Here is a 27,780-nt window from a genome sequence, read left to right as displayed (position 1 = left end):
TTTATAGATGGCCATGGGTTCCTATAGCAAGTAAATGCTGTCCCACAGCATTCATCATGACAAGTGGCAGGTTGCAGTCGCTCACTCCCAGTTCTACTAAAATCACCCAGCACCACAAGAAAAACAAAGAACTGTATCTGCTGTTTGTGGACAGCACAATGTGATGAATACACATTGTCCAGCATTCTCTAATACAACATTTGCTTTATTTGTCACGTTTTAAGCTTCTAAAAAGTCAGACAAATCATTAAAAAGATGGAAAGTAACCCCAAATCCCATTTCCCCATTTTTTTCTCCATGCAAGTGAAAGCTTTAGGGTGCGGGTGTATCTTAATACATAAAAAATGGTCTGTGATAACAAGTCCTTTAATACTGTTACTACAGCAGTCTGATTCACAGCATCACAATATTTGTTCTATACTGAAATACTTCAGTCAAGTCTCTGAATAGTTACATTTCACGTTTTCTGGTAAAAACAAGAGCTAAACATGGACCACGTACAAGAGGACAAAACAGCTATTTAAAAAACATACGCCATCTTGAGGCAGAATGACCGAGACAAATCTGTCAACAGGAAACTGACCCTACATGTAAGAAATACTCTTCTCTTCTCTAAAATACTTTATAATCCAGAGCATGTATTGTCATACCAGCATACAGGAGCAGTTTAAGCACAGACAGCAGGCAGGGCTGTGTTCTCCCTGTGTTTACTCTCACATCCACTTCAAAATGTTTTTCCATCAATAAATTAGCTCATTCCCAGAAACCTTTCCCTTTCTGATTCACTACAATGACATTACACTGTAACCCTCAACAAATTAAACAAATGATGACATGTATTAACGCGTAAGAAGCATCTGAGATACAATAGAATAAATTGACCTGGCTCATCAGTTCTCAATAACAAAAAGAATTCCCTTATTTAAAATACATTTTCACAATTATTTTCTCAAGAACAGCACAGAAAAACTAGTAAAAATAGCCATAGCACTATATGCCAGTTAACACCATCAGTGTGTGTGGAGCAGCAGTGAGTTTGGGTTTCTGTTTAAAAAGCAAATTCAGGTTATAAAACATTCTGTAAATCTATGTATGTGTTTGGGATGGAGGTTCTACAGCTTTGTAATTAAAACAACAGATTACAAAACATGTTGAAAGACTGTGTGTGTGTGTGTGGGGGTGGGGTGGGGGGGGTGGGGGGGGGCAGACACTCTAACCCCATAAATCTTCAGTCCGGCCAAATTTGTAGATCAGAGTGCTAACAGAGAGAGAGAGAGATGAAACATGACATCAGGACACAGTGATCATGAACAGCTCCACTTTTTACCACAGGTAAGATCATCATCACATGATGTTCAGCCTGTGAGGTTCTTGCTGTTGCTGCTTTACTTAATGAACTGTATTATCCTTGAATCTTCTGACTTTCATGCCAATAAAGCAAATGCAAAATTGAAACTGAAATATTAAAAAGTTGCTGGAAGCCATCTGTACATTTGAACAAATCAACAAGTTGCTGTAGTATAAAATCCACATATACATGAAGCAAGTTAGTCTCCTCTACCATCTTATTATATGTATATTTAAGGGCTACAAAATATGATACAGCTTGGACTGCACTGCGCATTAACTGAATTGAAATGAATTCATTTATCATTGAGGTGATGCAAATGCAGAGGCATACATCCTTTGTAACACTGCGTATATAGAAACTTCTGGGACTGGCCCAAATGTCATTTTTTGTGCATGAATAATAATTAACAGCAAACAAGCATCGCCGGGAGGGGGAGGGGGCATCTGCTCAGAGATTTTAGTATCGCAATTATCCTCTATCTTTTTTGAGTTGGTTGCATTGCATTTTCTTAATTTCACTGTTCTTTTCTAGGTGTTCTGCCAAAATTTACTTTAAATGATGCATTTATCATGTGAAAACGTCATTGTGGGGATCGAACCGTCAACCCTGTGATCAGTGGACAAGCTGAGCCAGGACAATGGATGGCGAGGTTTCAACTTTGTCATTTGTTTGAGATCATTTATGAAGTCCTGATCAGAAAGTAAGGGGGTCTAGCTTCCATACTTTCTTGGTTTTCTCCATCATGTCCAACTTTAAAGTAGAGGAAACAGAACAACGCTCAGGGATAATTCTTTTGTGGTATTTAGGTGGAAAAACAAGACATGCAGTGAGCATCTACCATAAAGTAATCAATCCTTGTATTAATTTACTTATCCCTCCCTGGCTGTTGGATTAAATGCTCTCCACACAGCCATCAGGTTCAAATGGTTCAAAGTGGTAATAAGAAAAAGAACTGGAATTGGAAGGTGAAATTCTTTGGGAAGACTGTTCTAGTAATTATTAAATCCATCTGTCTGTGGGATAAAGTGAAGTACCTTTCTGAAAAAGGCATTTTAAGACAAGACTCATCTTTCACAGGAGTTTGTGCCTCTAATCATTTTTAACTTTTTGTGCAATGGTTCGGACTTCTGCATTTACGGCTGTAGAAGCACCACCGACTGCATTCTTTCCCTTGATGATGATCCCATGACAAAAAGCAGGCCACGGCTACGTACTGACACTACCCCACAATCTCCCTAATCACCGGAGAGCCTCTCAGTCTCAACAACTCAGGTACCACACAGAAGACAAAGCTCCAGCAGGTGCTCATGTCTGCTTCGCTCTGACTACCAGCTCTATGTGGCAGTTCCTGCTACGGTGGCACTGCTCTCTGTCAGTCTGTAAATTTTGGGTACAGATGGTGTTTTAATACCTGACAACTATCTCCAAAGTTTATTTTCAGACCAGTTTCATGTTATACTCACCTAAAAAAGATGAAAGCATTCTGAAAGAACACAGCCAGCCCCGGTGCCACTACTTCTTTCTCTAATAATTAAACAGAAAAAACAAAACAAAATCACGGTCAATAACAACATTAAGTAAGGGGTTTCGGAAACAGATGTTTATGTGTCTGCAAATGGGAACAGAGAGAAGATGAAACTGTTAAGTATGCAAGACTGAGAAATAATCTGGAGTCTGTGACTGGGCTGGGGAAAAGTGGGTCACTTGTTAACCTAGGGCTGGGTGATATGGCCAAAAATGTTATCACCATTACATTTTTTATATCATTCGTAGGGGTCTAACGATTCAACAAATCCATGGTTCGGTTCAGACCTCAATTTTTTCTCCTTGTTCATCTTTATGTGATATTATTATTACCATCATCATCATTTTCCATCTTGGGTTAATTAAATTAGTCTATGTTGCGAGCATGATCACTCAATCAGAAATGCAGTGCAGAAAGTTTTGAACATGAGCAGAAAAGCTGCTGAAACACAGGAGCTATTAAAGTCCAGGAGTTTATCACTGAATTAAAAAGAATTCAATTATCATTGAGGTGAAAATGTTCCACATGCACATTTAAAGAGGTTATTTCCCCAAACCCTCGATTTCAAGGCTGCTCAAGTAAGTGTCAGTACTGCAGTGACAAAAGTAGGATACCAAAACATTTTGGGATCTTGTTGCTTGTTCTGTTTGCAACAATGTCGGACCACAATTACAACTTGGAGATGGCTCCACGAGGCAAGTGATGATATCGACATCGATGAAGAATTAGGGGCGGTCGGTCTCTCCGCCAAGGAAGCCCAAATTAACAAAGACCATACACCAATTAAAGAGCCAAATCCCAAAAAACAGAAATACAGAAGTGAAATTGAGGACGAGAACACAGGCGCTGCAATTCTTAAAGCAGTACAAGCTCTGACCCGAAAAATGGACCAACAGACTGAACTTTTGAAAAGCTTTGACAGACGTATTGAAGCGAACACAACTGCGACAAATAAAAACCGGGAAGACATCGGCACGCTCCAGGAAAGAGTCGAGGACCTTCAGAGGAATAATAACCTCCATAAAGAAGCATGTGCTGAGCAAACCCGATACAAAAGAAGGTGGAACCTGAGGGTTATTGGTCTCCCAGAAAAGGACGGAGAGGACACGAGAGAAGTCATCCTCGGGATATTTACAAGAGTTGTCCCAATGTCTGTGGAACGGCTGCGAGACCTAGTTGACACTTTTCACCGGCTGGGAAGAAGAGGGGACGGCGTTACCTCAAATGTCACGTCGAGAGAGATCATTATTCAGTTCGGGATGAGAACAGTGCGGGATGAAGTTTGGAAGAAGTCGAAAGATGCAAGGGTGTGTAAGGACATGCACATACGTTTCAAGGAGGACTTCTCGAAGGAAGACCGGGAGGCGCGTCCGAAACTGTGGCCATTAGTTCAAGAAGCCAGAAAAAGAGGTAAAAGAGCATTCTTGAAAGAGGGATTCGCCCTGATTGATAACCGAAAAGTAGTCCCTGAATAAATTTCATGTGAATGACTGATTGATGCCCAGCCTACACTAACCTTTGACTGAGGTGTTTTGTTTCATGGTTATGTGACTGAACGGACGTGTTGATCAGCTGATCACAACAGGGTTGATAGGGAGAACATCCCTTGTTAATTGTTAGTTGTTGCTTATTTCTACAAGGTTTTATCACCTGTCACCTTTCTTGGTAGCCTACTATCAGTAGCTATTTTAGTTATTATAAATAAGGAAAATAGGGGGAAAAGTAAGGTAATGTTGTTGTTTTTTTTAAATGGACCATTGCTATAGCTTTTTCATCTAACCCATTCCTTTACAGTGTTTAAGGGGTTATTTGCACTAATTATAAAGGTTAAGGACTAAGTTACTCATTCCTGCTCATCGTTACACTCTTTATTGGTGCATTGGTTAAAAGGTTTCGGTACTTTTCTATATAAATGTTGTCCTAGGTACTAGGGGGTTGAAAGATAACGTAAAGCGTAAAGCTATTTTTCTTTTCTGTAAGGAACAAAGGGCTAACTGTGTTTTTTTTGCAAGAAACTCATTCAGATGAGGCAGACACTAAATTTTGGAAAGTGCAATGGGGAGACTCTATTTTTTTCAGTCATGGAACATCACATTCGGCGGGAGTTGTGATTTTATTAAATAGATTCCCTGGGAGGATTATTGACCATAAAGGCGACCCTAATGGTTATTGGCTAATGGTCAGCACAGAAATTAATAGTATAAACTACATTTTAATATGTGTATATGGATACAACAGGAAACCTCAGAACAAAAATCTCTTCTCATCCTTAGGTAAAAGCCTAGAGGACTGGAAAATGCTCTATTCAACTGATAAAGTAATAATTGGGGGGGATTTTAACCTGGCCCCCGATCTTTGGTTGGACCGGGAACCATCAAGGAGAATATTCCACACATTTGATGAAACAATAATTGAACTGACTACAAGGGCTAATCTAATTGACTATTGGAGAATGAAAAACCCAAATAAAAAGCAATTTACCTGGTTCAATGCATCCAACAATGGCCAGTGCTCAAGACTAGACTATTGGCTAATTTCAAACAATTTGGTTAATGAAGCAGATAGATGTGAAATCTCAGCATCGCCCTTAACAGATCATTGTATAATATCTTTGACCCTCTCTATGGGGGGGAACAAGACTAATTTAAACCCCATATGGAAATTCAATAATAGCCTATTGGAAGATACAGAGTTTTGTAAGGAGGTCAAACAGTTGATTAAGGAAGTAAACAAACTGGATATGTCTTTTGTGAGTAAATGGGAATGGCTCAAATTTAAAGTGAAGGAGAAAGCAACTAGGACAAGTAAGCAATCATCTAAACTCAAAAAGATAAGACAAAGAGACATCATTAGTAACATTAACAAACTGTGTTGTAAAGTTAATATATCAGTGGAAGAACAGACGGAACTAAAACACCTTAAATCCCAACTTGACATTATATATATGGAGAAAGCCAGGGGGGCATTTATTCGTTCAAGGGCCCGTTGGATGGAAGAAGGGGAAAGAAACTTCACCTATTTCTTCAGTTTGGAAAAACAAAGACAGACCAAAAAGAAAATTTATTTATTCAGAAACTTAACATCAATGACGTTATTATTGACAACCAAGACGAAGTAGATGAGAAAATCAAAGCCTTTTACAGTAATCTCTATAAACCCCATTTTTCTCCGGAAGATTGTTGGTTTTTACTAGAAGAAATCCCATGCTTCCAAAAGAAAATGGATGATAACTTTAAACAACTAATGGAAGAAGAACTAAGAATTGACGAATTAGATAAAGCTGTTCAACAGATGTCTAAAGGAAAGTCACCTGGAATAGATGGGATAACTGTAGAATTTTTTACTTTCTTCTGGAACGATATCATGGAACTGCTGCATAATGCCTTCTTAAATTGCATATCAAACGGAAGTCTTTCTCCTACTATGAAACATGGTCTCATTACTCTGATTCCCAAGCCTAATAAAGATAACCTTTTACTGGACAATTGGAGACCAATTACCTTATTATGTAATGATTATAAATTATTGGCACTTATAATTGATGAGTGTCAATCAGCCTTCATAAGGGGTCGAAACATACATAACCACACTAGGTTGTTACTAGACATGCTTGATTATCGAGACCATATTGACTCTGAAGCCTTTGTTTTATTTCTTGACTTTTACAAGGCATTCGACACTATCGAACATGCCTTTCTATTTGAAGTGTTACATTTTTTAGGTTTTGGAAACAACTTTTGTAATATTATTAAGTTGTTATATAATGGCATATATAGCTCTGTGTCTTTAAATCCTGGTATAACCCCTAGATTCGAGGTACTACGCGGCATTAGACAAGGATGCCCGATTTCTCCAAAATGATTTATTTTAGCCACCCAATTATTTATCATGCTCATAAATAACAATCCCTCTCTGCATGGTATTTAAGTCTTAGATAAGGAATTTAAAATTAGTCAATTTGCGGATGACACAGTAATCTTTTTAAGGAATAAATCTATGGTGGATAGTGCTCTCAGTATGGTCTCGATATTCTCTAAAGCTTCAGGACTTTCTCTTAATATTCAAAAATGTGAGCTATTTCCCATTCATTCATCTGAAGATTCCAGTATTGCTTCAATAATGGTTAAGACTGAAGTAAAATATTTAGGAATAGTCTTATCCAAAAATGCTATTAGGAGGGAAGATATAAATTTTTCTGACCGTTTAATCGATATGAAAAAGGCACTGAGTCGTTGGTTAACCAGAGACCTCACTATCTTTGATAAGAGTTATGCTATCTAAAACAATTGGCATTTCCAGTGTAATTTACCCTTGTCACTCCCTATATGTATCTTCTAATAATGTTAAAAAATCAATTCAATTATTTTCCAATTCCTTTGGAAAATAAAACTCATTATATTAGGAAATCACAGCTTGTCAAAGAGTATGAAAAAGGTGGTATCAAAGCCTTGGACTTTGAAGCAATGTTTGGGACCCTTAAGATTAATTGGTTGAAAACATATTTAACACAACCAGACTCTATGTGGTTTCACATACCCAGATCTTTATTTAAAAAAATACAATTACAATGTGATTTTGAGGTGACCAAGATTCCTGTTAAACTTTCACAATTCCACAAACAACTTCTTCAGTACTGGAAAATGATATTTACTCACAATTTTTCTCCCCATGGTTCCACCCTATGGAATAACAGGGTCATTACAATTAATAAGAAATCATTATTTAAGACTGATTGGTATGAGAAGGGCATTGTGATATTATTTTTTGTCAGAAAGAATATAAAAAGATATGTAAAGCAATATTACTACCATTACTACAGCTAATCCAAAACACATTACTGTATGCAAGAATAAGGGGGTAGAGGAGGAGGGACTACGCTCAGGAGGTAGAGCGGGTTGGCCGTTAATCGGAAGGTCAGCGGTTCAATCCCTGGCTCCCCCTGGTTGTGTGTCGAAGTGTCCTTGGGCAAGATACTGAACCCCGAATTGCCCCTGGCGGCTATTCCGCCAGTGTATGAATGTGTGTGACTGGTGAATACAGATGTAGTGTAAAAGCACTTTGAGTGGTCGAAAAGACTAGAAAGGCACTATACAAGTACATTTACAAGTACAAGCATTTACATTTACATTACAAGACCGCTACCAACCTTACCCAATCTTGTAATTAATGAATGTCACATACATGATAAAAAATGTAATAACAAACATATTTGTACTTTTTTTAAATCCAAGCTTTTTTTTTGATTATAACAGAGGGCTGTGTGTACAGGTTCCAAATATGGATACCTTGTCCATAGATAAACCACATTTCAAATTCATCAAATGGCCCATTTCCCCTAAAATCAAAGAAACTCATTTTAAAATAATTTACAAAATCTATCCGGTTGCAGACTTTCTTAAAAAAAGGTTCAAATTTGAAGTAGATCCCTGTATATTTTGTGAGGCTGCTGAGGAGACTCTGGAACACATGTTCTTTTCCTGTCCCTTGTCCAAAACCTTTTGGTCTGATTTACATAATTGGCTGTCACTTAAGATTGATAATATTCCATCTTTTAATTTGTCACACATCCTCTTTTATATGGACAATGTAGATCCGCCTTCATCTGATCTGGTGAATATGACTGTTCTCATGGGTAAATATCATATCCATTGTAGTAAGTGGAAATCTTCTAAGCCTTCCTTTTTGTGGTTCATAAATAATTTTAAGTTGTTCTTTTCATCACTGAAGAATGTTAAATCTAGTATAATTGCAAGAAAGATGTATAGCGATATATCCAAGCAAGTATTGTTTTAACAATCTCCCCATATTGCTGCACCGAAATGAGACCTTATTTTGTTTTATATAGCCTTTTTACTAACTGGTAGCCCCATTCTCCTTTCTGTTTATTCATTTATTTTCATTTATTTCCTGTGTTTGTAAGACTGGTTTTTGATTTGTACCAAGTGATCTAATTTTTGTTCCCCATACGAGAGTGTTGTATGTTAATGTGTCATAACAATAAAAAAAAAAGAAAAAAAAAAGGAGACACATACAGGGAGGGAGAGACAGGAAGCAGTACTTCTGCTACAATTAAGCAGGCTACGTTGTTAAATTGTGTTTTATTTTGAAAACTGACCAGATTTCTATGCGTGTCACATTCTGCCCGGTTCAATCTGCTCTGTGCAGCTTCCGTCAAAAATAGACTCGCTGCGTATTTTCTGCAGAGCAGCTTCTGGTGGACTCACAAGCATTGACTAGAATAGCCTTGATTAGCTCCGACAGCACGGGCACAGCCATAACGAGACGCAGGAAGATTCAGTGGACGCGTTAGATGTGACGTCAGCCCAGAGACCCAGCTACAGCTACGACTGGTTAGTGAGTAGGGATGCAACGATTACAGATTTTGTTGGTACAATTTTTTTGTTGGACGGACTACGTTCCGTCTTCCACAAAGGCCCTTTCAGAAAAGAAGCGATTTGAACTGCGTGGAAGTTCAACTGCTTTGACCACCATTGAAAATAATGGGCCTCATAGCGCAACCGGGCTGTCGCCCTGATCAGTTTTAGTGTGGCCTACTCGAAATGCTCCCACACTGCCGACTTTAGCTGTTTCTTTGGTGGAACTAAAGCTTCACAGTTTGGTCCCTCTGCCATGGTTTATCCTCTGATAAGCACGACACTTAAGCTAGTGCACCGCTCCTCTAACTTTATTCTTGTTTTGTGCAAGTTGCCACAGTTTCGTTCCGTGTAACAGAAACACTTGGTGTTGCGGAGCCTTTATGATTAATTAACTGTGACGTTTTAAAGCGCGGTTAATAGTGAAATCCGGTAATCGCTGCATCCCTATCAGTGACCTCTGACCACGACCCCTCTCTTCTCCACTCTTCTTCTGATGTGACCCCGGACACATCTCTTCCAGTGTGGCCTGCTTGCAACAGAGCTCTCTGATTTTACAGCCGCCAAGCGACACAAAGTCACTTGGAAGCAACGTTCTTCCTTTACGCACTGGTAACGTAACTGGACATTATAGAGCTTCACATCGCTCAACTATATCGTAACTTGGTTAAGCACAAGACTGTTTCGTTTTTGTCAATGTACATTGATGTGTTTTTCATTGAGGTTTTATTGTTGTGATCCTTTAATTGTTAATGTGAGATTATGTAACCATAGTTAGCCAATGGTACATTGTTGTTACAAATGTTATGCTTCACACAGACACAGTCTTTGCATGCTAACTAACTCCTTTTAACTTGGCACTGTTAGGCAGATTATATAAACATAGACCTCTGATTTGGTAATTAGGTAACTGGCAGAATCAATTTTCTCTTGAGGAGAATTTATCTTGAATGTCATAGCGACAGAGAACTTGAATCCCTGTTCTTAAACAATTAATTATATCTAACTATAATTATTAAATTGCTGATATTGATGAAATCATCCAGACAGATTGTGGAGGGACACTCACTTGGTACAACGTAGCCACCGAACAGGATCCAGATGGAGGCAATGAGTGAGCCAAACATCATCATGAAGCCGATGAACAGCCAGAGACGAGCTCCTGCAAGGACACAGACATGCCAATCACTTTCATCAGCTCACTGCTTCACACCCTGACAGCTGAATAAATATTCCCACATAATATTTTTGAGGATAAGTCAATTAATTTGAAGCAGAGAAATTTAAATATATATTAATTTACTTTTTGTGGCTTTTAGTTGGTTTTATATATAATATACTGCTTTTTATTGGAAATCACTCTGTAACAGTTTTTTAAATAATTGTTTCCCCTTCCTTGATCTTCCATTGTCTTAAGGTCAGAGTCTTCTTGGCACACAGCACATGTTTGAGAAGGTATTTACATCCAAGCAGCCATTAAGTTCAGTTATTCAGCCGCAACACGATTTAATGGTATACATAAATACACAGTAGTACAAGATTTCTGTAGGCAATCAGAAGTCAAAATGTATAAATTCATTCTCTCACACACATATTTAGAGAAACAGACCTGTCCTGCCAAGGCAGCCCTCTCCATATGTGTCTCCTCTCACCTGGCCATTAGAAACAGCATTGATCCTGAAAAGAAAGACATTAAGCGGCTGCATTAAGGAAACACTCTCAAACTTGAGTGCTTCAAGTTGCAGAAAAAAAGATGCTACTACGTAATGTCAAGAGATATTTTTAGTGTTGCTTAAGTTGTTGCATATTAATGCCCTCTTTCTGTTCTAACAGCACGAGGCTACAGGCTACTGCTCCTGGCAGCTGTCACGTTTTTCCATGTAACCTGGAGAATTTTTGTCCTATTTCCTTCAGCATGTCGCCTCAAAATGACATTTATTCCTACTCATCATGAATGACTGATACTCTGCTCCATCGTAGTAAGACAATGGAAAAATTTTATATTCTCATTAACAGTATCAGCCTGGGTGGTAACAAAGTATCATGGTATATGTGGTATTTAGAAATCCGGATGGTCGACTTTCAATACCGTCAAAAACACAGACGCTCCTTTTTCTCTTAAACTGATATGAGATAGTGTAAATCGCATGACATCATCTACAATGCAACAATGCAAATAACCCCCTGTGCAGCTGCTAGAGCTTAGCTGCAGTCTTTATTCACTGACAGACTGTAACCTACAGTGTACACTTACTGCTCACCCTTACTCTGATCTGCTGTATTCACCTGCTGCTCGCTCTATCTCTTGCTCAGCCATACACTCACTACGCTCACCAAAACCAGCGACTGTGTATTTTGGGTTTATTCCCGATGATGAAGGTCGCTCGCCTACATTGAGGGTGTACACTACAAAGCATGCTCCACACGGCCAAAAGTGCTCAATAATGCTACCGTCTATGGCAGGTAAGAAAAAATAAGACTTTTGAAAATGGAATCAAGACTTTAATATCTTCTAAGGCCTTTTTGAAGCAACTGAATTCAAGGCTTTTTAAGACGTTTTAAGAGCTGCAAGACAGTTTTTTCTACCTGCCAACTAATAGCTTCACCACATGGGAGCATCACATCCATCCGATTGCCACTCATGAACAGCAAACAAATTGTTTTTGTTGGAGGTACTGCTTCCAGGAATTGGACCCTGTGCCCCCCGTTTCTCACCCTCATTGTCTACAGACAGATCTACAACCTAGAGTGTCTAGCACTTACATGAAGAATGCTATAGTGGAGAAGACGCCGCATGTGTGGAATGCGTGGTTCATTTTGTCCTGGGTTGGATACGTCACTGCTGCATCAATCATAATCCACCACCCTGTGAAGAACTGAGAAAAGAAATACAGGGTTGGCATCTGAGGTGAGTGAATACATGAGATGCAGTTCCAGTGTACTGGGAAATACTGTCCTGAACCAACTTCATTTCACACATTTCAGAGTAACATGCGTTTCACCGGAATCTGCCTCATCAACCACTAATTCAGGTGAACAATGAAAATGTTGGAAAATCACCATAAAACAAATACATTCATACAAACAGATTTGTTCTTAAGTGGCTTGTATGGGTGATTTAGGAGAACTTGCTGCATTCGCCAATTTTGAACATTCTCTTATGCACAAACTAAAGTTGTTCTGAACACTGCCGAAGACTGCAGTGAATAGGGAGGACAGCTGAGGATTGAAATAATAAATACATTTGAACTTAAAGGTCCTGTGTGTAATTTACCATAACTATGTTTTCAGTGGTGGACCTTACATAATGATCCATTGTGTTTTTGTTACCTTAGAACAGAGGTCACTAATAGGCGGACTGCGGTCCGGATCCTGAACCAGCCACCATCCTGTCCGGACCGACGACCTACAGCCGATTTATTATTGAGACTTACTACCTCGTGATGGAGCATTTCTTTTTTTAACCCGCACAGCTTTTCTAGCATTTACTGTACTGGTTTAGCGGCCCAGGAAACTCACAGACCAATCGCATGTACTCCAATCGTCTCATGTGACGCTGCTCAGCCAATCAAATCTGTGCATTCCAACAGGCATTGCGAGTCCATGAATGCGATAGACGTTTTGGAAGCACATGGGGAGAGAGGAGGCGAAAGAGAAAAGAGATTGACACATGGCTTTCATCAAGAATGTACAGATTTTTACATGTACATTCCTCCCACGGGCAATTCAACACCAGAATATCTCACAGATCTGCAATCGTAGCTGGCAGGACAAACTAGAGCTCACGTTTTTCTCACTGAACAACAGAAAGTAGGAAAGTGGTAGCTCTGTAAGAGGGAATGAAAGAGAAGAAGAGGCATTACAGCTGTTCATTTGTTACTTAAATTTGGAATTTATTATTAGAGTAGAGTAGAGTAGAGTTTTTAATTATTATCCCTCCAGTTTGATGTGAAAACTGAATATTGTTGAAATATTGTCAGATGTTGACAAAAAAACATATGTTACATACATATACAACTATATGTTATGGCACTGAATGATAACGCAAGTTAGTTGTTTTGATGTTCCGGACCTTTGCTTCGGGAAATTTTCTCTAACTGAACCTCTTTGAATTCTAATTAAATACCCCTGCCTTAGAATGACACATTTCTATCTACATAACCGCAGGTCCCCCTTTCATGGACGTCGCCATGTTTCTACAGAAGGCCAAAACGGACAAACAGCGCTACTGAGCATTTCATCACTACATCCTTCCTTTCTTCTTCTTGTAGAATTCAGGCAGTGCTAAGCTGAATACGTACGTTTGAAGAAGTAATAATAATATACAGCAGGGGTCAGCAAATAAGTTTTATACTGGAGCATTTTTTTAATCCATAGATGGTGATAAGACATAATATTTAAACCAAATGTTATGGTGCTTGGTTAGCTCAGTTGGTAAAATGCAGGACTTTCACCTAGAAGGTTACGTGTTCGATCCCACGTCGGCTGAATCCCCCCCCCTTCAACAAACTGATCAAGAAGCAACTGTTTCACATGCTCACAATACAATATGTGCTGCAGTGTGTGCGTTCCAGCATTTGATCAGCAGCCATCAACCTAAAGACGCCTTTTCCCCAGTTTCTGCAGGCAGAGGACATTTAGGGAAATCACGTTTCCTGACAGCCATTTCAGTGGTGTGTCAAGCAGGCTAGATTCTTTTAAATGGCGTTTTTTTAAAGTAAAAGCTCACAATTCAACTCTAAGTAAAGCATTGCTGCAAAAATTCTTGTGCTTTTATTTTGCAGGCAAAACCACTAAAGAGGTTTCCCTTGTCAATGTTTGTCCCTCTCATGCACGGTGTCCACATTTGTGGATGGTAATATTAACTCCATTTTGGGTTAATATATCATGGTTATGTTCTCCTATTAATTTGAGGACAGAGTTGGTTGATCGAAAGCAACATTGTAACAGTGGTTACTCTTTTGTTTTCCAAATATTTATTGCTTGATGACTTCATCAATCCAAGATGGCCGATTGTGATGGCCATCAGCTAAATTCCTCAGGCATCTGTGAAAAACTTTTATTTAATCGGTTTATAAAAAAAAAATAGTGTTAACATGTTTATATTTCATAAATTAAAATTTAGAGAACCAACTGTCCACATATGTGGATGTCATAGAACAGTGGAGTCAGATTGCATTAAGTCTGATTTCTGTAAATTGCTAGTATATCTATTCTACTATTTCAAAGATGTAATGAATTGTATTATATTATAATAAAACAGACATTTAATATATAAAAATAAATAATGCAAAAGTGCATATTACAGCATTACATGGCAATTTTCTTTGCACGAAATAAGAGTAAGTATTGTACACATATAATATAAAAAAGTTTAGAACTATGTAATCCGTTATATGTTGGATGTTAATATGTTAAAACTAGGGCTGAACGATCTTGGGGGAAAAATCTAAATGCAATTTTTCTGCCAAATAGTGCGACTACAATTTGATTTGCAATTTTTTTTCCCAATATTCACTGCCAGTCTACTTTTGACAGAACTCGGTCAAGCAGCAGCAACCAGCCAGGAAGTCAGACACAGAACAGCATAGAGAATATAATAATAATTAACTACATAGCCTACTTAACCATAGTAGAAGCACAAGAAGCATGGACAACTGAACAAAATCTGGACAAGTTAGCAAAATCAGGCAGGTAAAACACTCTTATTCTGAAATGCTCCATGTGGACGTAATCGTGGAGAGAGCGGAGCGAAGCTGGCTCACAGAAAGCTGTTTTCTGTAGTTGAAGCACACAAAATGACAAATAAACAACATGTCAACAACGTAGGGCAGGCTAAACCTTCCGCTGCAGAAACACTTCAGTGAGTTGACGCCAGAAATAATTGCACACAAACGCTGCCTGTGTCTGTTCACCTTACACCATTATCCCACCTTTTCCTCTAGCTTCGTTTGTTGTAAATAGTGTTGTGTCGTTCAAAGAACATTTCATTCATTTGAACTAATCTTGTACAGGTGAAATTTTTGATTTTGAATTTGGGGTTTTCATAAGCTGTACGCAATAATCATCGAAATTATATCAAATAAAGGCTTGAAATATCTCACTTTGCATGTAATGAGTCTATATAATACATTAGTTTCACCTTTTAAGTTGAATTACTGAAATAAATTAACTTTTGCACGATATGCAAATTTTTCGAGTTTCACCTGTATGTGACTCAGGAGGAACGGGTTCTCAGTGAGGAATTTGTTCATTTTCACGCATGCGTGAATAGTCTTGGACTCTTACATTCACTTGTTACACAGCAGCTGCATGGGCTCCTTCAGCACAGGAAACAGAATTGATTAGTTCACGACTCATAACTGTGGGTCTCTGGGTTTGAGTCGTTCATGACATCTCGGCTACTGTGGAGCAGGAATAAACTAATCGTTCAGCGCTCACATGGGTCCTCCTCGGAGTCTGTCTTCACTCGGCAGGCTGACTTACTGCCAGCACCGGGGAATAAGAGGCAGGTCTGTTGTCAGGTAACAGTCACTGGACTGACATATATCTAATATCTATTTTGCTAATTCTGTGACATTTAATAAAATAAATAAAAATTATTACAGCGCAGTTATGTTGTGCTAAGTTATAGTTATAACACAGCCTAACTTTAGTCCTGCTAGTGTTTACAGCCAATAGCTGATGAGTCTGGATCCACTTCAGAGCCCTGACAGGGTTCTACCGGGAGCTGAATTACCACAGAGGTCGTCTCCTCTCCAAAACAAACGGACCGGACATTAAACCATTAAAACACAGCCACATAGCAACGTTAGCGTGTGGTTTGTTTACAGCTAACAGCTGATCCGGTCCGCCAGAGAACGCAACTTAACTTTTACTTTTTATTTATCGACAGAGCCGTACTGTTTCACCGCTCCTCAGTGGTGAACTACCTGCAGTGTTTGAGATTATTATTAAATTTGTTAAATTTTAATAAGATTGTGTTTTATTCATCTAGTGTGTCAAGCTTATTACTTCAATATATTATATAATATATATAAATCTGATGTTAATAAATAGATTTTACTCATGGATAGGCTACTGTATGAATGAGCACTTTACAGATATAGTGATAGTAATTATAATTATATATATAAATATGGCTGGTAGTATACCCAGGAAAGATGGACAGCAGGAGTAGTGGCTTAATCGAATATTGACAACATATTTCTGTGGTTTTTACATGGTTTGAATTTGGTTGTGGCTCCATGGGCCTTTATAGAACCAAGAAAGTTCAAGAGGTGAATTTGCGCATTATACTTTGTCAATTAGAGCAAGCCAGGCAGCCTTCTGTATTTGAGAACTGCGCTGTTTTTTGGGTTTTTTTTTTAAATCGCCCGCTAGAGGGCTGCAGTGCCGCAATAACCAGCCTAGTTAAAATGAACGAAATGACACAAAAAAAGATTATTATTATTATTCATTTTAATGAACGAGATTTGGTGACTCGAGTCTTTCAAAAGAGTGACTTTTCCCATCACTAGTTGTAAAACGTACACGCTCCGTGCCCACTCTGGTGAGTAGGAGGACCATAGGAGGACAGGAGGCATATGGCGCTTGTGATTGGTTAGCAAGTCTGTCACACAACAATGACAACTGAATAAATTTGTAACTGCATGACAGTTTAAAACCGGTCACTTGCGCTGTATAATTAACCTACATTTTAATAGACGTCTTCATTCGATTAGCTAATCGCGTTCTTTCAAATCACAATTTCGATTTGAAAACGATTAATTGTTCAGCCCTGGTTAAAACTGAGATGTTTCAACATGAAGTTAGATAAGGATAACAATATGCTGCTGGGTTTCTGCATACATGTAATTACAGTTATAAACAGTGTTGGGCAGTAGCGTCGCTACAAGTAGCACCGTTACTAGTTTAACTACATTTCTCAGTAGCTTGGTGGTAGCGTCGCAATTTCCTGAATCAAATAGCTTTTCAATAACTAAGCTCTTTTATAAACCAAGTAGCGCGGTAGCTTTCACACACGCTACATTTTCCCAAGCATTTCTGAAGGATCAGTAGGCCTAAATGACGCCACTGCCACACACAGAAGCCGGGTGTGACAGCTGTTCCTGTGACATCACGTACCGATCCTTGGGCTGATGTCTGTGACTTTGCTGCAGGGGAATAAAGACGCGCGACTGAATTTACTTTCTACTGTGATACTCTTGTGAGAAGGATCAGGGTCCAGCCTGGACACCTCTTCCTCTAGTGAGGAGGAAACTTTGATATGTAGTGGCAGAAACTTGTTTCCATGAGATGAGATCTCTCTCTCTCTCTCCCTCTCTCTCTCTCTCTCTCTCTCTCTCTCGTTTAGGTTGTTTAGGTTGCAATGTTGCCAGAGCACAAATTCACATATAAACAATAAAAAATATATAATTAATTTATAATGTGATAATTAAGTTACTTTATACAAACAATGGTTCTCCGTTTGTTGTGTGAGGAATTACATGTAGCTGCAATGATTGGCAGGAAGTAGGAGAGTTTGGAGCAGGTTTTTAGTCTCTGTCTTCTCTGCTACTGTGGAATGAAGTTAGTTCAATATAAACTAGGCTTTACTGTGTGTGTGTGTGTGTGTGTGTATATATAATGACAAAATATAAAAAAATTAAAAGTAGCTTTGATGTAACTAAACTACTTTTGCCACATTGCTGTAGCTTAGCTTGCTACATTTCACTGGGGGGGTAGCTTCTTTGTAGTGAAGTTTCATTTAATGTAGAGTAGCTAGTAGCTTAGCTCACGACATTTTCCAAGTAGCTTGCACACTGGTTATAAATACGACCGTGAGTGTTTTACCTCCCAATTGTTCCTCAAAATATATGTTTTATTCTTAATCTACTCTCTAATCTAATAAACTATTGAGTTTAAATACATAGCATAACATGACATTAAAAAACAATGTTCCATATTTTCAGATGTGGCATTTTATTCCTTTGTTGCATGGCGTCCACATACGTTGACAGTTAAATATTTTAAAAATACTATCATTTTGATAAAAATGTCAATGGATTTGCTGTATGCAGGATAAGAAGTTGATGATGGATGGATGTAAATGGATTTGTATATTTGCTCAATTTTGATTGACAAAAAGAATCTTTATAAAATCTAGATTTCTTGACTGGCTACTCTCAGCCATCTCAGAAGACGACACTTTTTGGAGGAGTCACGTGACCGTAAGGCCAGCAGATGGCTGCTCAGTAGAGAGCTCTGCATCATTTTGCTACATTTATCCTCTTACACATATATAAGAGGAGAAACATTGCGAAAGCCCAAAATGTCAAAAGTTCATGATGGTGGGGTGAGCCTGGACCCGCTAGCGAGCAACAGTCTCATAACATAGCGGAGGACATTGGTAACATCTATGCAGCATTACCGAAAATCTCAAGCGACATGGAAGACCTGGCTGAAATTCGCCATACTACTGCCTCGGTGTAGACAAAACTCTCCAACTTAATCATCAGAATAGATGAGGTTGAAAAGCGCGTGGAGTACCTGGAATTAGCTGAGAACAAATGCCAAGCTAATCCACCAGCTAGCAAGCAAGAGGTAGAGCAACAATATTCGTTTTGAGGGCATTCCCAAGGGCAAAGAAGGTTAAGATGCAGTTAAGTTCGGAGAGGAGCTGCTTGTAGATTTGCTGGAGATAGAGGGAAGGTGTGAGTTTGATCGTGCACACAGACTCGGCAGCCAGCAACCTGGGATAGGAGAAAGACCCAGACCGGCAAAGTTTTTAAGATCCTCTGACAGGGACTTGGTGCTGCGTGTGGCAAGAAACAAAGGCAAACTGACTTGGTGAAATAATAATATAATGTTGTTCCCGGACTACTCCAGAGCCACACAGGTGAAATGTGACAGATTTAAGGACTGCAAGAAAAGGTTGCATGAATGAGAGGTGACATTCAGGATGATGTATCCCGCCAAGCTGAAGATCGACACCAAAGACAGAGTTGAGATGAGGAAATTTGCACCTTTACAGAGCCACCAGGGCTTCCTAAATTGACAGAAGAGCAAAGAGAATTCCTTGACGTGGATTTAACTGTGGAGGAAATTAGAGAGGTGATGGGGGCCCTGCCTGTGGGAAAGGCTCTGATTACTTTGGTTTCTAAGAAAGGCAAAGACCCGGGAGACTGTAAGACTTACTGCCCAATTTCTTTAATGCAGTTAGATGTTAAGATGAAGATTATTTAAAAAATTTTGGCAAATAGGTTAAATAAGGTAATTACATCTTTCATTCATTCTGATTAGGTTTATACAGGGGCGTCGCTCCTCAGATAATATTAGGCAGCTCATCAATATTACATGGTCAGTAGCTGATGGACAATCCCCAATAGCTGCCATTTCTCTTGATGCTGAAAAGGCATTTGATATGGTTGAATGGGCCTATTTGTTTAAAATTTTGGGGATGTATGGGTTTGGCAGCGTGGTTAATAAGTGGATTCAAGTACTGTATAAGCAACCAGGCTGTGGTGCAAACTAGTAGGTTCATTTCTGAATATTTTGCACTTGGAAGGGGAATAAGACAGGGTTCACCCCTTTCTCCTTTATTGTTTGGTTTGGCCACAGAGCCCCTGGCAGCAAGTATAAGGGGGAGGTAAATGTAAATGCTCCGTACTTGTATAGCGCCTTTCTAGTCTTTTCGACCACTCAAAGCGCTTTTACACTACATCTGCATTTACCAGTCACACACATTCATACACTGAGCCTAAGTGCTCAAACGGAAACTAACATTCACACTCATTCATACACTGGCGGAATAGCCGCCAGGGGCAAATCGGGGTTCAGTATCTTGCCCAAGGATACTTCGACACGCAACCAGGGGGAGCCAGGGATCGAACCGCCGACCTTCCGATTAACGGCCAACCCGCTCTACCTCCTAAACCACAGCCGCCCCACCAGTTATCCCAACCATTTATTTTGGACAGATTTCAACCGAAGTGAGGTCTTACATAAAACTTCTGAAAAACAAAAATAGCACAGGAACATAAAACTGTAGGGTTGGAGGTTCGTTACCCTCAGACTTTTTCCCGTTGATTGAATAGCCTACCAGCACATTCGGGGTTCCCCCTTTGGATGGAAGTAAGGGAGCAAAAAGAAAAAGGAGGCAGGGAAGAAAGGGTAGGTGAAGGGAGTTGTAGGCGTGTTTCCAGATTTACATGGCGAACAGGATGAGGAACGCCACCATCAGACAGAAGAGACCCATAGCCTCAGACAGAGCAAAGCCCAGGATGGCGTAGGAAAAGAGCTGCTGCTTCAGAGAGGGGTTCCTGGCATAACCAATGATGAGGCTGCCGAACACTGTTCCGATTCCTGCTCCTGAGCCGGCCACACCCACTGTGGCAGCACCAGCACCAATGAATTTGGCGGCAGTGTCAATGTCCCGGGAGACAGCGTTGGTCTGAAAGGAGCGGGTCAGGATTGCAGACCGACTGACTGGCAACAGGGCCTGCTGCTCCACTGTGGCTTCAGGTCTGTTAAAGAGGGAGACTGAGACTGGCCGGGCGAGGACTCTGGACCCCCCACGCAGCATAGCAGGAGATGTGACAAACTTGGCGCAGGCATACATGGCTGGAAGCGGTTTGTTCGGCTTTCGGAGGGTCCGGGATTAGCTGCTCTCGCACACCGCGACAGTCAGTGAATGTTGGGAATGTTGGGTAAATTTTCCAGGCATTATATTTGGAGCGGTGGTGCATTTGCTTTATGCAGATGACATATTACTTTTTGTGTCCGAACCTAGCAGACCAATACCCTCTACTCAGGATTATGAAGTCGTTTTCAAAATGTTCAGGTTATAGGGTAAATTAGTCAGAGGCGCTACCTTTAACAGCTTATTGCCCCATTACAGCCTTCTACCCAGGTGTATTTCAGTGGCCCCAGTTAAAAGATTTAGTTCAAGTTAATCTTGTTCCATTATCAAATAAAATCTCTTGTGATGTTACTAGGTGGGCTGCCCTTAATCTCTTAATGGCTGGGAAGGTCATGGTTATAAAAATGATTTGTGTTCCCAAGCTAAATTACTTTATCCACTCTCGTCCTTTGGAAATTCCCGTCATACTTCACATGGTTCGATAGACTGGACATTTTTATGGAACGGTAAAAAACCCGGCTACATTTTAAAAATTGCAAAGACCGGTTGATAGAGGAGGTTTAGGTCTACCTAAGATGTAGTATTACTATTGTGCTTTTAATTTAAGGCATTTGGCCCATTGGTTGCTTCCTCCTGAGAGAGCCCCACCTTGGTATTGTGTTGAGCAATCTGTTCTTGCACAATTTTCACGCCTACAAAGTTTGTCTGTCAAATTGTATGGTGAGGCAAAAACACATCCAATAATGACTCACTTGAAATTTGTGTGGACTTAACTGGCCCGGACCTAAATGTAGCATCATATCCCCTTTATTGGAGGGACTGGTTGGAAAAGGGAATTGTTATACTGGGGGACTTATATCTCAATGGTGTATTAAAATCCTTTGAGGAGTTGGTACAGCAATTTGGTATTCCCAGGTCTCAATTCTTCAGATATTTGCAAATACGCCATTTGTTACAGGGGGATTTATGGATCCAGTAGGTCAGCCCCACAGACGTCAGAATGTTTCGATAAAGTGTTGATGATGTGAATATTTCACTAGATGATGAGTGGGATAGAATTTCTAGGAATATTATAAACTATGTCACGTGATACGAGGGTGCGCCTCATCCAGTTTAAGATTATACATCGCTTCTATCAGACTCCCCTCCCCAAATTGTTTAGACTTGGACTAAGAGACACACCAAATTGTTGAAGATGTAACACAGAGGTATGGTCCTGTGACAAAGCCCAGGAATTTTGGACCAGAATACATCTAATTGTGGGGACCCTGGCTCCATTCAGCCCAAGACTATTTGTTTTAGGAGGGTTAGTCCAAACGTGATAGATAAACACACTAGAAGCTGGGTCCAGACTAGTTTTAAGATAGCCAGACAGATTATTCTGAGAGGGTGGAGGAATGCAGGGGTACATTCAATCCAAGAGTGGGCTTTTGAGATGGCTAGAGTGGCAGCGTTTGAAAAAAAATTTTTTAAATGTTTTGCAAGAGTGAATGTCTACATTGGAAAATGGGGAAAGTACTTGAGCTTTCTGGAGGGTTCCTAAGACGCTAAGAGATATGGAGACTCTATATTATGTAGTCATATTTTCCCATGTATAAGATGTATATTTGGTTTAGAGTTTGTTGTCTATTTGGTCATCATTTTTATTACCGTCTTTATTATTATGGTATTTCGTTGTTTTAAATTTCGTGGGAGGATGTGTCCCTAAGTAGACAACAGAGGTCCATTGCATATGTGGTGACATTGAGTGAAGGGGGGGTTCAGACAGGGTGAGGTTGTATTACAACCTCATTGGTGTGATTTGGCGCTATATAAATAAAATTGAATTGAATATTATGTTGTAACTGTATGGTTTGCATTTTGTTAAAACAATAAAAGTGTTAATTACAAAAGAAGAAAATACTTTTTTGTCCTGTGTCAGTCATCGTAGCTATCCTATGCTCTTTGAAAGGGTGGGGGGTAGACTAGACAGTTGGTTGCTATTTGCAACCTCACCACTAGATTCCACTAAATCTTACACACGTAACCTTTAAACTTGAAATGCATTTCAAAACAGCTGAATCAACCTTGACCTCATGATTTTGACATTCTTGCCTTTTGCATACATTCACAGAAAGACCACACTAATATTCCCTCTGCAACACTATTAATTTTCTGTCTCCGTCAGTGATTCTACATTCTCTCTCTAGAGACCCACTGACCAAAACTCCAGCAGCAGTAGAAGCCACCGCGTTCCTCCTCTCCCCCCAGTCAATGCATTCCCACTCTGGCCAGCGGAAGTTATCCAGAAAGCCAGCCATCTGCAGTCTTCTTTGTGTCCACCTCCTTTTTTTTCTCTTATCCTTTTCTGCACAGGTGAACCAGTTCTTCTCCAGACACCTGCTGTTCCTCACAGACAGCAGGCTGGCTCTGCTCCTGGCTGGGATCAGTGAATCCGTTGCCTGTAGCGAATGCATACATTCATGTCTTATTAACATCTTCTATACACAACCTTTGACCTGATGTGTTGATGCGGTTAGGTTTGTCAGACATGGAAATAGCTAAGTCTGCTAAGTTTAAAAGTGGGTTCTCAAGCCCAAGGATTTGCCGTTCTTATACAGACTGCTTGCCAATTTTCACTGAATAATTTGCCCACTTTTCACCGCAGCATGAACTGTAACCTGTTCTTAATTTCCTATTTTTCAGTAATCAAATAAATGTACATACTTAATTAAGGGCCCAAAACTAACACCAGCTAAATTGCTGGTGAAATATGCAGGTGTGGTTAACTGGTGGCAAAATGAACTGGTGATGACCTGAGAACAGTTTGTCATCCAGCCTGTAAGTGAAACAGTCTGGATGTCTGGTGTGTGAGTAGGTTGAACAAATATTACAGTATGCAAATAAAATATGAGACAACATATTTCAGAATTACTGTATGAGTAAATGATTTTATTTCAAGGTGTACAACCTCAACAGTAGTAGGCTAATAGTCTCCCGCTGTGTGCCATATACTGCAGGTAGCCTGATTCACTCAGTCTGAAAGATGGGGTTTACTGTTGCCCCTTAGCTCATCTGGTACTTATGAGGCTGAGTTTCATATCAATCTATATGATCAGTGACTAATCTTTATTGTTGTCTTCTTTAGTCACAGTAACGGGTCTCTACTTCTCTATGTAATATGACCCAGAGATTACACTGCATATGAACCCTGTTAACATGTGTGTTTTGTGTTGTGACACGACAGCTGGTGTGTAGCCTTTGTTAAGGATTTGATTTTGGTGGGTCTTAATAGTGACAGGTTATTATACAGCTAGTAATTCTGAAATATGTTGTCCAGCTTTATGTTGTATGGCTACAGTGATTCTCATATTTTATTTGCATACTGTAATCCTGCTCACACACCAGTAGTGAGCACAGTACATGCTACATCTTCTATACACCACCCCTGCTTCCAACTTCTGTGTGTGTGCTAAATGAGTGAGTGAGATGAGACATGAGCGACGGTATTGTATCACAAGTTAACTTGAGCATTTACCTGGCCACAGCTGACTCCACGCTGTGTTCGGGCGGAGTGTAACTCAGCCTAAACATCCAGACTGTTTCACTTACAGGCTGGATGACAAACTGTTCTCAGGTTAACTTGACGTCAGATAAATAAAGACACGATATAAATGTTGACAGGCAAGCCAATGTTGGTAACGATGGCAAAGAAAGCGGAATATAAAGGTGATCAATGGTACGAAGCTGTGTCACAGGTTAATCTGTGTCACTTTGTAGTCCATCTGAGCGTCAACCACCTCAGCCTGTTCCCCATATGTAAGTAAAAACACATTTAAACCAACCGTGGCACAAATCAGACAGACAACATGAACATTTGGACGGTTTATTGAAGTCTTTCAGTGTTTTGAACAGCGACACAGTCACCTCCATTATCACGCACACAGTCCTCGCTTTAAACTAATCTGCCGGGGGGAGAGGTCCCCGTGAATCATTGTGCAGCTAACAATGTAGCCTGCAAACTACATTCAGAAGCATATATCTAGATAACTATACATTACGTAGATAAACAAAGTAATCAGAACGTATTTCCTGGTTTGCAGTCAGTGGATCCTGAAGCCTCGCCTAAGACACATCTGGGACTATCACCAGTTAATTTTGCCACCAGTTAAACTGTCACAACTGCAGCTGGTAGATTTGCTTCAATCACCAACCTAAAAACCTATAATAATCTATCGAGTGGCTGGTTTCAGTTTAAACATTCACAAGCTATTTGGCCGGTGGTGAAAATGTTAATTATGGCTTGATTTTTACAAATGTCTTCCAGCAAATAACTTAGAGCCATTGTGCGCAGCAGAACTAACCTTTGACGTAAAACAGCCCTAAACGTCACTTAAGCGATACATCACGTTAACTTATTGGGTCACAAGTAGTGTTATACCGAATTAAAGAACGAATGCTATTGAAAAAATATTAGACTTAAGTTTATAACGGTTGCGTACCTGCAATTAAGCATAATGCTATAATATGTTAACTTCCTACTTTCTGAAAGGTCTTCTGCATCACTGCCAATATATAGCTAGCTCTAAGTTAACGTTAGCCTAACAATACTACAGCAAACTCTAGGCTACAGTTCTTCCATAGCAGCGCTATAAAAAGAACCGACTGTTTGTTATTTGATTTGCACTTAGAGGATTGAAACCAAATATTTCGAAGGTTGTGTCAAAGCTATATTAATGTTAGGGAGCTAACGGTAGCTAACGTTACTCGTCCCCCGGAATGTGCGGCTTTCTTGGTTACAGCGAGCTAAAGGTTAGCAAATATCAAACATGAACATACAGAGCTTAAAACATATGCAACTTAATTATGAAATGTTTTGCATGTAGGGTTACTTGCAGTTGCCCACCTTGTCAACAGCCCGGGACGCTTTCAGTTTCCATTGAAATGGGCACGACAGGGGCACTGGCGCTTCCTCTTGTTGTTACGGTTGGAAGCCAGCTGCACTACCGCCACCTTCTGCACCGGGGTAAAACCGTAAAACGGGCTCTCTCTCTCTCTCTCTCTGTCTCTCTCTCTGTCTCTCTCAGATTCTCTCTCTCTCTCTCTCTCTCTCTCTCTCTCTCTCTCTCTCTGTCTCTCTCAGATTCTCTCTCTCTCTCTCTCTCTCTCTCTCTCTCTCTCTCAATTCAATTCAATACAATTCAAATTAGCTTTATCGGCATGAATGTATAACTACAATATTGCCAAAGCATCAACTACATAAGAACAAGCAACCCCATAAATTTAATTAAACAAGTAATTAAAGTGTAAAGCAATTAAAGCGTATATTTGTTTGTGTGTTAGAAAAATTATATATATAAAATTTTTTTATTAAATAAAAAAAAAACAGCAAGTGTGTGTGTATGTTAAAAAAATAAAAATATATTAAAAATAAAATAAATAAATGAAACAGTAAGCGTGTGTGTTAAAAAAATTAAAAATTAAAATAAATAAATAAAACAGTAACACTTGTGTGTTATTATAATAATATATTAAAATTAAAGTAAAATAAATAGATAATACCGTCAAGGTGTGTGTGTATCTTAATAGACAAAAAAATTATTAAAAATTAATTGATTAAAAAATAATAATAAATAAATAAATAAAAATGAGTCAGTATCAAATGTAAAAACAAAACAATTACTAAAATATCAAACAATCAAAATATTAATAATTGGTTCAATTATTTATCAGTCTGAGTTTCCACTGGTTGTCCTCACTTCATGGCATGAGGAGACATTTTGCAGCAATTATTTCACATTTGGGCATTTCTCCTAGTAAATAGGGGAGTTTCTGTGTGTCTGATAGGAATTTGAAATCAGGGTATATTTGGGAAATGTTTGCAAAGTGTTTTTGTCTTAGTGTTTTATATTTAGGGCATGAGGTTAGAAAGTGGAGCTTTGTCTCTACCTGTCCTGTGTCACACTGGGAGCAGAGTCTCTCCTCTTGTGGTAGCCAGCTCTGTCTGTGGCGACCCTTCTCTATGACCAGGCTGTGTTCACTCAGTCTGTATGTTGTCAACATTTTTCTTAGTTTAGGACATTTTATTGTGCTCAGGTAATTTGCCAGTGTGAATTCTCTTTTTAGGGTCAGATAACATTGGAATTTAATTTGTGTATTAGTCGTTTCTTTCCAGTATTCAATATATTTTTCTTTCTGCTTGTTGATAATGTGGTTTGGTCTGCTTGAGTTGGTGTTGCTGTCCTGAGGCTGTTGGGGACTTGTTATTGCAGAGAGCCACAGGACCAGCTGGCTGAGGGGACTCTTCTCTGGTTTCAGCTCCTGGTATGTTAGGGCTTTGTAATGGGATGTTTGGGGGGTTAGCTGATTTTAAGTGATTGTTGATCACAATTGAATTGATCTTTTCTGTATTTTTAGTAAGAGGGGGTATTGGCCGAGCTCTGCTCTGCACACATTATTTGGTGTTTTTCTCTGCACCTGCAGGATGCTCTTACAGAACTCGGTATGGAAAGATTCTATGATTGTTTTGTTTTGTTTTTGATTGCTCAAATTCATTATTAAATTTTGGCCCCCAAATTTCGCTACCATATAGAATTATTGGTTTTAGTACAAACTGGAACATTTTAAGCCAAATTTCAATCAGAGGAGGGGGTCTACGCCACTACTTATTCCCCACAGTTATTATTACTACCGTGCTGCACAGTGTGCGGGTGAAAATCATTAACGTGAGTTACGCATTGACTTTATTGATCATGTGAAATTTTAGTAGCTATTTGTTTATTATTATTGTATTTGTTCGGCCTTTCACATCAGCGCCATATCGTTGCAAGGAACATATATTATTATAATAGTAGGTTATGATGGTAGACTTTTCGTTCAGAGTGGGGCCATAGCTGGGTCCAAGGTCTGGGTTACAAGGGCACTGGCC

At 39.4% G+C, this 27,780-nt stretch overlaps 2 protein-coding genes across 3 annotated transcripts; both read right to left on the bottom strand.

Moving 5' to 3' along the window:
* Positions 1–187: 187 nt before the first annotated feature.
* LOC119903516 (transmembrane protein 50B-like) lies at positions 188–25,878 on the bottom strand. 2 transcript variants are annotated; one of them, XM_038719750.1, is made up of 7 exons: positions 25,759–25,878; positions 23,075–23,314; positions 12,014–12,126; positions 10,860–10,927; positions 10,320–10,412; positions 2,815–2,875; positions 188–1,258 (listed from the first exon to the last, which is right to left on the bottom strand). In XM_038719750.1, the coding sequence occupies exons 2-7, from the start codon at positions 23,171–23,173 to the stop codon at positions 1,213–1,215; spliced, it is 480 nt and encodes a 159-aa protein (XP_038575678.1). In that variant the 5' UTR covers positions 23,174–23,314; positions 25,759–25,878; the 3' UTR covers positions 188–1,212. The 2 variants fall into 2 exon arrangements, with proteins under 2 accessions (XP_038575678.1, XP_038575679.1); XM_038719751.1 differs by lacking the exons at positions 188–1,258; positions 2,815–2,875 and adding an exon at positions 7,398–7,555.
* Positions 20,183–20,941, bottom strand: LOC119903517 (ATP synthase F(0) complex subunit C3, mitochondrial-like). Its single transcript, XM_038719752.1, has one exon. The coding sequence runs from the start codon at positions 20,850–20,852 to the stop codon at positions 20,439–20,441; it is 414 nt and encodes a 137-aa protein (XP_038575680.1). The 5' UTR covers positions 20,853–20,941; the 3' UTR covers positions 20,183–20,438.
* Positions 25,879–27,780: the final 1,902 nt, after the last annotated feature.

The sequence above is a fragment of the Micropterus salmoides genome, unplaced genomic scaffold (genome assembly GCF_014851395.1).
Source record: "Micropterus salmoides isolate LMB-PRFRI ecotype aquatic unplaced genomic scaffold, ASM1485139v1 Ms_hic_scaffold_15, whole genome shotgun sequence".
Classification (NCBI taxonomy): domain Eukaryota; kingdom Metazoa; phylum Chordata; class Actinopteri; order Centrarchiformes; family Centrarchidae; genus Micropterus; species Micropterus salmoides.
This window is presented reverse-complemented; position numbering and strand designations above follow the sequence as displayed.

Excerpts from the sequence above, each read along its gene's own strand:
- LOC119903517 (XM_038719752.1), bottom strand. The coding sequence starts at position 20,852 with ATGTATGCCTGCGCCAAGTTTGTCACATCTCCTGCTATGCTGCGTGGG.
- LOC119903516 (XM_038719750.1), bottom strand. The coding sequence starts at position 23,173 with ATGGCTGGCTTTCTGGATAACTTCCGCTGGCCAGAGTGGGAATGCATT. Across the intron at positions 10,413-10,859 it reads GGGCTGCCTTGGCAGGACAG|GAGCTCGTCTCTGGCTGTTC; the intron begins GTCTGTTTCTCT and ends GTGTCCTTGCAG. Across the intron at positions 2,876-10,319 it reads CGGTGGCTACGTTGTACCAA|AGAAAGAAGTAGTGGCACCG; the intron begins GTGAGTGTCCCT and ends TTTAATTATTAG.